General features: G+C 38.3%; 1 protein-coding gene across 1 annotated transcript in view; it reads left to right on the top strand.

Moving 5' to 3' along the window:
• STIM2 (stromal interaction molecule 2) overlaps positions 1-7455 on the top strand; it is a 165723-nt gene extending 158268 nt beyond the window's left edge. The window contains exons 7-8 of the mRNA XM_012664190.1: positions 1284-1613; positions 6016-7455. Coding sequence (XP_012519644.1) covers positions 1284-1613; positions 6016-6493 — 808 coding nt within the window. The 3' untranslated portion in view covers positions 6494-7455. The remainder of the gene's footprint in view (positions 1-1283; positions 1614-6015) is intronic.
• The last annotated feature ends 2840 nt before the right edge of the window (positions 7456-10295 follow it).

A 10295-nucleotide genomic window follows, 5' to 3' on the forward strand; every position in this document is an offset into this window, starting at 1 on the left:
CCCCCAATCCTTGTTTGCTTGTTTTTTAGGTTTGTCTTTTCAGCATGTTTTTAAATGCTGATGGGAAGTACAAAAGGAGAAGATGAAAATAAAGGCAAGAAAAGGAATAATCAATAGAGTAAGGTCTATTGTAGATATCAATAATCAATAAGTAGAAGGAACATAATATATGAGCTAGAAAGAAAGAATCATGCTCAGAATCTAAATGTTTGATGTCTTGACTTGTAGTTTCAAAGATGGACCAGTTCTGAATGATGGCAAGACAAGGCATGAGAGTGGCTGGTAGAGTAGAGGTGAAGGTCAGGGGAGAAGAGATGAAAACCCTGGCTGGTTAAGGTGTTGGATGGGTCGTACATGTGAAGTTGCTCATGTTGATGACAGGTTGGATGGACTGGTCAGAGAGAGAATGACTGGGAAATGACCAGTGAAGTGGAAGTAGAAGATTCATTCATGTTCCTTAATAGTTGAGCTTCAGAAGGAGCTCAACTATTTTTGTAACACATTTTTACAAAAGGGTGTGGGAATAAGGATTTGCAGATAATACTGGGGAGCGAGGAGGCCGGCAACCTCAGTCCTGACGCTGTAGCATATGGAGTGTGCAGGAATGAACAGCTTCAGCTTGAAAAGGCTGTTCTTAGGTGAGCCATGTTCCAGTTAGGGAGAGAAATGGAATGCCCACTCAGTGGAGACATCGAGCGTGTGGACGAGGGTGCCTGGGTCTAGACTGAGCCTGCTAGCAGAGACAGGATGGTCTAAAACTTACGTTTGGTTCCACAGTAGTCAGTGCTCAAGACACAAGTTTTGGTCTCAGCTCTAACCAGCTGTGAGGCTGTACATGTAGTAGTTCAATGATTTCCTTGATTTAAAACTACTTGAAATTCAAACAAGTTGTTACATTTCGAGAGATATCCATTGGTAAAACTCCAATCTACTTTATACTGATAGTGTTCCTCATTTAATGTTAACAATCATAAAACAGTTTATAGTAAAATATAAATTTCTTATAAATAGGCTGTTGATTTTTAAATTTAGGGATTTATCATCTTAGGTAAATTTTTAAGCCTTTGTGGTTAGTAAATTTAGGTTTTTTATTAAAACCTCATGTGTTTATGTTCACTCCTGTTCATTTTCTATACCTGTTTTCTGTTACATTTTTATTTCTTGTTTCTTAACTTTCCTAGTATAGGTGGTAGAGAATGGTAATAATCGTACAGTTGCTTCAATAAAGGGAGATTAAATAGTGACATACTAGGGACACCAGTTCTCTTTGTGTATATTTGTAGTGGCCATAAAGGGAGCATTGGACTTCATGGGCGTTTCTGTCTGTTACGTTTCTCAGGGACCATGGCTAAACCTCCTGGATCCTTAGCCAGAAGCAGCAGCTTGTGCCGCTCTCGCCGCAGCATCGTGCCATCCTCGCCGCAGTCTCAGCGCGCTCAGCTTCCTCCACATGCTCCTCACCCAGCACTCCCTCGCCATCCGCACCACCCCCAGCACACCCAGCACTCGTTGCCTTCCCCCGACCCAGATATCCTGTCAGTGTCAAGCTGCCCAGCGCTGTACCGAAATGAAGAGGAGGAGGAGGCCATTTACTTCTCTGCCGAGAAGCAATGGTATTGGCAGGGAATAATCTACAGTACATCTTGGGGCTGGCGGGGGTGAGGAGCAGTGGTGCATGGTATCAGTTTTCTATTGCTGCGTGGCAAGTTGCCACAGACTCAGTGGCCTCAAACAAACTCACTTATTAATTCTTAGTTCTGTATGTCTGATGTCCACGCCTGGTGACTGGGTTTTCTGCATGGACTCAGAGGGCTAAAATCAAAGTGCTGGCTGGGCTGCATTCTTATCTGGAGCTCAGGATCCTCGTTAAAGCTCATGTGGTTATAGGACTGAGGTCCCGTGTCCGTGCTTGCTGTCAGCTGGGGGCCGCTGTCAGTTCCTGAAGTCTGCGTTGTTCCCTGCCACGCGACCTCTGTCTTTGAAGCCAGCAGCAGAGAATTTCCCTTCTGTGAATCGCTGTTTTGCTTCGAATCTTTGACTTCTATCCCTGATCTCTAGACTCAAATGTAAAAGGCTTACCTGGATAAGAATCTCTGTATTAAGATCAGCTAATTTGGGGCCTTAATTTTATCTGCAGAATTCACTCAGCAGCACCTACGTTTATGTTTGAGTAACTGGAAGAAGGTGTATGTACACCAGGGATTAGGGTTTGGGGGACCAAGAATTCTGCCTACCATGGACATGTAGGTAGATGTTTTGAGATAAAACTGCATAGGCCACTGGACTCAACTGACTCAGGTCTCAGAATACAAACTTGTCATATGAACAGAGTTTCATACGTAAAATATAAAAGCACGAGCTTAAATATACTTGAACACAAAGAAACATCAAATGTGACTGAGTTTTAAAGTATTTGTTGCCACTTACTGATTTATTCTGTTTTATGCTAGCATACAAGCAATGTCATATGCCAAAGATTTAAGAAAATGTCAGGAACTTAAAGGAGGAAATTATATTCGTAACTTAATTTTTTTTTTTTTTTTTTGCGAAGTGGGTATAGCAGCAGCGGATTCCAGTTTAACTGAAGGACACCAGTGCTACATGAAACCTGTTGCTTTGCCAGAGCTCTGCTTCTAAATCACATTCGTCTTTTGAAGCAGTATGGTATTAAGTGTCAGAAAAACTAGTGTTAGTTTCTGATTTTGCCACTAAGTAGCCATGCGGCCCCAAAGTCTTACTGTCCACATACAGGAAACAGAGGGGATGGGCCGGATGCTGTCAGTGGTCCTTTGTAGCTCTCGATCATGTGACTCTAGATGACATTATCATTAGAAATCATTTTCAATCCATAATTGTTTAATCAACTAGTAAAAGAAAACCTTGTGATTAGCAAGTGATCACTGTGGCATATTCCTAAGGAGATAACCCAGGTTTCATATCCTCATTACAATTGGAAAATTTGATGCAGCACTGTGCGATTAGCTTTTTGTGTATCTTTGCAGTATAACCACAGTCACCAGCAGAATGGCTTTATTGACGAAACTGGTCTTGTGTGGCTTCTGGAAACTAGAAGGAAAACTCCAGAGCTGCACTAACTCAGCTTTTTGCAACGTTTTGGAACGTTCAGTCCTCATTTCAAATGCCAATGTCAAAAATTCACAGCTAGCTCATAAGTATGAGGAGAATTTGAGTTCAGAAAATTTTTCCTCCTCTTGATTTTCAGTATCTCAACTGTTGTACCACCAGAATCCTTACAAAATAATAATAATCATATTTAATTTTTACTGATTTTTATGTTCTATGCATTATGCACATACATGCCCATTTAAACCTCACCTTTGAGTTAAGTTGTCTTATGCATGTGTTAAACTTAATTCAACTATGTGTCACTGTGGGAGAGGAAAAGAGATAAAAAAAATAGCATAATGATTAAGTTCAACATTCCAAAGAATAGAAAAGAAAGTGAAATTTTAAGTTGTACTATACCTATATTCCAAGTCTGATTAGTTATGAAGAAACAACACTTTAGATTATTATTAATTGTGGAATTAAAATGTTAGAACTAGAAGTAACAATAGCAATTAATCAAATTCTCTAACAGACAGGAAAATTGAGATCTAGAGACATAAGTGACTTGCTGAGGATTGTACAGCTGGTTAATGGCAGGACTACGACAGGAATCCAGGTTTCCTGACTTACAATCAGTATTCTTTTCACACCTTGTTTAGAGTTTAGAAGCCAGGTTTTAAAATATTTTTAGCCTAGCTTAGAATTTCACATAGAAAGCAGCCAGGCCATGTAGCAGAAAAGAAAGTAAATTCATAAAATTGTAACGAAATCAGCTCTGGCTTTGGGATCTGAACAGCTTCAGGGGAACAGTGATATCTTCTATTCGGTTAATTGACATCCACTTCCAAAATGTCCCTGTCAGTGTTTGATTTCTGAGTCTGATCATTTCTTCATCCGAACTACCTCTTGCCTTCTGGTAGCACTACCCATTATCAAATCGTAAAGGTGTTTGAGAATTCCGGAGCACGTGCAGGTGTATTCTATGATTTATTTGTCCAGGAAATTCTGTACCCTTTGGGAACTTGTAGAGTAGTAAAGACAATCTTCACATACACGTGTGAGTAAAGTACATAGAAGTGGCAAAATAAATTCTGCAATCTAATGTATATCTAAAATATGATATTAACATAAAATACTTGTGAAAAGCAAATGCCAGACCCCCAATAGACATGCATATCGATAACATGAAAAATGGTAGTGATCATAGGCCGTCCCAGGTGAAAGATCATTCAGTTTATTCATTCTGTAAGATGAATTTAGTCCTTGCTATGTGCTGTGCACTTGCTAATAACTTGAGCTGCCAAGGCAAGTGAGATGAGGTCTTAGCCTAGTTCCAGCTGGTGGATTATAATCGTATGTACATTTGCCTTTCTAGTCTGCCTTCAGCTCTGTTCCTTCTCCCACTTTGTTTCTTTTGCCAGTTACTTTCTACCGTGACTCTACCTTTCATTTCTTAATCATTCCTTTCATGTACAAAAGTGAATAAGATTAGGCAGTAAAGTGAATAAGATGTGATCCCTGTTCTTCCAGATCTCATTTTATTCATCCATCCACCCATCCAACACATTTTTATTAAGTAATCACTGTGAGCTTGCCACCACTATTCTATTGTGGAAAATACAGAAGTTAACAAGACTCCCTGTCCTTATTAAGTCCCCTTTTCTAGGGATACTGATTATAAACAAGTTATTATAAAATATCATTTTAGGTACGGGTAAGTTCTGGGATGATAAAGATGGGTAAAAGGATGGAGAATGCTGCATTAGATAGGGTGGTTGGGGGACATCTCTGGGGACACGGGCAGTGACCTGAGCACCATGTGGAGACAGGCAGGGGGAACAGCAAGTGCAAAGCCCTGAGGGAGCCACCAACGTTGGCTGTCGGAGGAATGAGGAGCCACAGCGGAGTGAGGTAGGGGTAGGGTACGCAGCTGAAGAGACAGCCAGGGACCAGATATACGGGGCCTTACAGGCTTTGGCCAGGGCTTTGGATCTAGCTCTGAGAGTATGAGAGAAAGCATTGGAAGGTTTTGAGCAAGTGAATGATGTGTTCTGTTTGAGTTTTTAAAAATTACTTTCATGGCTGTGTAGAGAAGTATCTGAAGGGAAGAACAAGAATGGAAGCAGGGAACCCAATTAGGAAGCTGTTGCAGTCATTTAGGTGAGTTCCTGGTGGTTCTGGAAGAGGGATGGTAGCAGTGGGGCAATAAGGAACGGCAGATTTGAGGGCTGTTTGAAGGAATGGCTGATAGCACCTACTATGTGTTGGCTGTAGGGTTATGAACTTTATTTTTCTACTGTGCAGAAAGGGGGAAAACATTTGCAAAGGAATAACCTTGTGAGAATTTGAATGTCTACTTTTCAAAAATAACATGATATAGTTGCCTTTCCCCTCCCCTCCACTCCCATACTCTGCTGCACCCCCACTTCATGCACCCTTTTTTAAACTTGGCAGAACTTATATTTTAGTGTAATTCCTTTATGTTTCTTCCTTCCTTATGAAGCTATATTTCATCAAGTTAATTACTAAAATATTAAATAAAGGGAGAGGCAGTGACTAAAATTCATCTTTAAAATATGTAGTGTCAACTTGATTTAGAAGGAAAAATAGTGTTGAAACAAAACATAAAAGTAGCTGAAATGGTAGCTGAATCATTTGTAAAATTTAAACATTTTAATTTTTCTGACAGAAAGTATAACTTAAGTTCTCTTGTTTCTAAGATCTCATTATTATAGTTTATGTTAAAAATTAAACATTGAGTTTTGAGAAACTATATTGTTTAAAGTAGTAATTTTCTAATTCTGTTAAAATGAGTATAGAATTGCAGCATTTCCACCTTTGGAGTTTCAATAGATTAAACAATGAAAGATGTTTTAGTTAGAATGTCTGCTAGTTCTCTTAACAGATTGATTTAAAATTTTTAACCTTGGTCTCTGTCTCACTCAGGGAAGTACCCGACACAGCTTCAGAATGTGACTCCTTAAATTCTTCCATTGGAAGGAAGCAGTCTCCTCCTTCAAGCCTTGAGATATACCAAACGTTGTCTCCTCGAAAGATATCAAGAGAGGAGCTCTCGCTAGAGGATTCCTCCAGAGGAGATTCGCCCATCACTGTGGATGTCTCTCGGGGATCTCCCGACTGTGTAGGTCTGACAGAAACTAAGAGCATGATCTTCAGCCCTGCAAGCAAAGTGTACAACGGCATCCTGGAGAAATCCTGCAGCATGAACCAGCTCTCCAGCGGCATCCCCGTGCCCAAACCTCGCCACACGTCGTGTTCCTCAGCCGGCAGTGACAGTAAACCGGTTCAGGAAGCCCCAGGTGTTGCCAGGATGGGCAGCATCCCACATGACCTTTGTCATAATGGAGAGAAAAGCAAAAAGCCATCAAAAATCAAGAGCCTTTTTAAGAAGAAATCTAAGTGAATGGCAGACTTGATGGAATCCCATTCGAGTGGCATCTGTAAACTTTTGTCTCCCGCCCTCCACTCCCTTTTTTTGTTTGTTTAGTTTTAGGAAGGTAACTCCACTGGCGCTTTCCGGACTGGACGCCATAGTGGAATGTCCTTAAGGGCAACTGTCTCCTGTCTGCTTATTTAAATGACTATATAGTCAATTCATCAAGCCAGTTATTATTGAAAAATCGTTAAGAGATGGGACAGTTTACAGTCATTTCTGCCTATTTATTTCTGCTTTGTTACTAGTGACGTATATACAACATTTTGTTGGAAGCCACTATGGACTTACGAGCTTTAATGGACTAGTAAGCCAGCATGGGCTTGCAAACTTTCTTGTTTACCAGAGCATCTTCTTATCTTTCCACAGAGCTATTTACATCCTGGACTCAATAACTTAAGAGAAGTCAAACTAATTGCACTACTGTTTTCCAGACTGGAAAAGAAAATATCTGCAAGTGAAACTGTATAGAGTTTATAAAGTGACTATGGATAGGGGACTGTTTTCACTTTTAGATCAAAATGGGTTTTTAAGTAGAACCTAGGGTTTCTAATTGACTTGATTTCTGGAAATGAAAACCCACGCTTTTATTATGGGAAGCTTCTTTAAATGCATTTAATATTGTAAAGTTTCAAGTCCTGCTGTAAAGACCATGTTGTTTTGTTTTCCCCAGGGCTTTCACTGTGATTTACTGCATTGCAGGCTGTATGATAAAACAGAAATAATTTAAAGAGAGAGGGCTCTTGATTCCTTACGCAAGTGCAAGAGTTGAAACTTGAGTGAAGGACTTAAAACATTCACAAGCTTAAACTGAGGTGGGGGGGATGTGGGGATTCAGGCACATGTTTACAGACTTTGAATAACTGCAAAGGATTTATGGTTTGTGCAAATTTGTACTGTGGAAAAGATAATAAATTGGAGACATTATTGTGTGGGATCGTGCTGATTTTTGTTGATAACACTCCACTAAAAACACTATATGTTTTCTGGAGAACTATGTAAGCTGTCTTGTTGCTTAATTGCAATATAAAAAATAGTGCTGTTTTGGAAATAAGTTGTCAAATTTCTTTCTATTTTATATTGTTTGTCATATTTTTATGTAGTTTGAAATGTTTAAATGTTCTAATATCAAGATTAACAAATACAAATGTATGGTGCATTTAGATTGTGTTTTATTAATTTGTAAAGTTTGGTATTCATTTAATTGGTAGGCTGTATAAGGGTAGCTTTTGCTGTGAGAGTTAAATCCCATACAGCCACAAAGTACATTAACATCTGGAGAGTTTCTGCTTATACCACTTTTAAAAATTCAGTCATAAATGATCTGGTTAATGCATTGTGGGTGGATGTTTGGGTGAACAACTGATACATATTAGTAGAATGTTTTTTCAGCCTTATGGCTAAAATACATAATGTCTAACCCAGGGCTCTTTAGGTGAAAATGCTGATAGATAAACAAGAAGTTTCTTTTGAGATTTGCTCCCAAAAATGTTTTAATTATTAAGAATATGAAGAATTTCCTGATGTCTCCTGTAAATTGTGATTGTTTATTCTCTTTAGTACTGTTGTTAAAAACTTGAATAACATTTATATAGGCTGATATTTGTATATTTAGTAGACTGAGGGCCGTGAGGGCAAAAATTGATTGAAATGAACAGAGTGTTTTGGTCTAATGATAAGTAGGATAACCTGAAAGATGGAGTCAGGAACACAAGGTCTAAAGCTGTTTAGGAAGGGGGAAAATAGCACACAAACACACAAACAATCGAAAAGGGTTCTGGAAAGTTTATTCAAAGTGAAGGGAAAGGCTTATCTTCTTTCTTTTTCTTACAACCAGACAGGAGGAGGTCTTCCCTTTGAAAATTGCAAAAAGGGTGGGAACTTCATAGCTGGATATGTAGAAAAGGAAGAGCAGCTGGAGCTCGCAGCAGAGCTGGGAGGAGGAGCTGCCGGCAGGGGGCTGTGGTGGGACCAGCTGGAGGCTGGCACTCCTGCTCAGGGAGTTTCAAGTCAGGGAATGCACTGTTTGTGTTAAACGTCACACACTTATTTATAAACAGATTCAACCAAGGGGTATTTACTGCTTTATGTTGCTTGTAATATTTATTTTGCATTAATACAATATACTTATTTGTAAATTCTAGAGAAAATAATTGAGTTTTGGAAAGCTACAATAATTTCTGTATTATATCATTTATATGTGAAAAGTTGAGCATTTCTATAAATTTTTAAAATTATCCATTTGTTACCTTATTTTAGCATTTTAAGATTATGGTGTTTTCTGGTTTTGAAAGTAATACCTTCTTTACTGTAAAAAAAAAAAGATTAATGATAGAAAAGTGTAAAAAAGAAAACAATAGCAAGCAGGTCAAATTCTACCCAAAATAATTGCTTTTAGTATTTTGGTATGTTTTCTGCTAGACATTTTTTTACATATTGATGTATATTTTACATAATTGAAATCATGCTATATATTCAATTTTATATCATGCTTTTTCACTTAATATAAGCATTTTTCCAACATCATTAAAAACTCTTCATGAACATTTTAATGACTGTATAATAATATGCCATTGTATGGATTTACCATAATCTTTAGCCATCATTCTGTCATTAAACATTTGGCTGTTTCCAAATTTCTGATATGTGGATTAATAGCATTTAGCATTTTTTGACCAGTCTATATGCCAGGCACTGTGCTAAACTTTAATTTATATTCTCATTTAATCTTTCACCAATTCCATAAGGTAGGTACTTTTTTCAAAAAACAAAAAACATTTTACTGATGAGGAAACTGAGCCCAAAGTGTCAATAATTGGCTGAAGGTCACATAGCTAGTAAGTGGTAGAGCCACTTAACTTGTAAATCATACTTCATAAATTCTAGTCAACACTTTAATTTCTTAGGATATTGGCCAGGCAGGGTGGCTGACACCTGTAGTCCCAGCACTTTGGGAGGCTAAGACAGGAAGATCACTTGAGGCCAGGAGTTTGAGACCAGCCTGGACAACATAGTGAGACCCTATTTCTACAAAAAATAAAAATATTAGCTGTGCGCCTGTAGTCCGTGCTACTCAGGAGGAGGATTGCTTGAGCCCAGGAGTTTGAGGTTGCAGTGAGCTATGATCATGCCACTGCACTCTAGCCTGGGCAACACAGCAAGACTCTGTCTCTAAAAAAAAAATAAGATTATATAAAAATATAAAGATTTTCTGGAGATAGGCAAGTTGTGTATTCATGTATGTTATGGTACTATTGGGAGACTGACTCCTAACCTCAAAAATCAAGACATCTTTAATCCAGACTGTGGTCTGAATCATTATGAGACCACTAATGTGGCATGTACTAAATTTAGTAATTTAATTTAATCCATTTAATCTATTTTCTCACAGTCTCTTTTAGTGTAAATGCCAGTCTCTTCGCAGTATTCAACGTTCTTTGTATCATTTCTACTTCCTATATTTAAGAAATTTTCTTTGGTAAGACTGGGTTGTGTTCTTTAGTTTTATTAATTGATAACATTCACCAGCTAATCATTATCCTGTGAGTTTTGACAGTTATTCAGAGAAGAGACCCTTTGAGGTTCAAAAATATTGAGTGTTCAAGCAATACCTGTGAGCTATTTGGGTGTGTTTAGGGATGATGGGAGGGGGAGGAATGTTCACATAAGAAATAAGCAAGAATCTTTGGCTTTTTAATTGAAGAAATTTTTTTTCAAAATCAACCAAATAGTAAATTTTAAATTTACAAGGCAGACATTTCAGGTATTGAAA

The sequence above is a fragment of the Propithecus coquereli genome, unplaced genomic scaffold (genome assembly GCF_000956105.1).
Source record: "Propithecus coquereli isolate 6110/MARCELLA unplaced genomic scaffold, Pcoq_1.0 Scaffold87, whole genome shotgun sequence".
In the NCBI taxonomy this organism is placed as follows: Eukaryota; Metazoa; Chordata; class Mammalia; order Primates; family Indriidae; genus Propithecus; species Propithecus coquereli.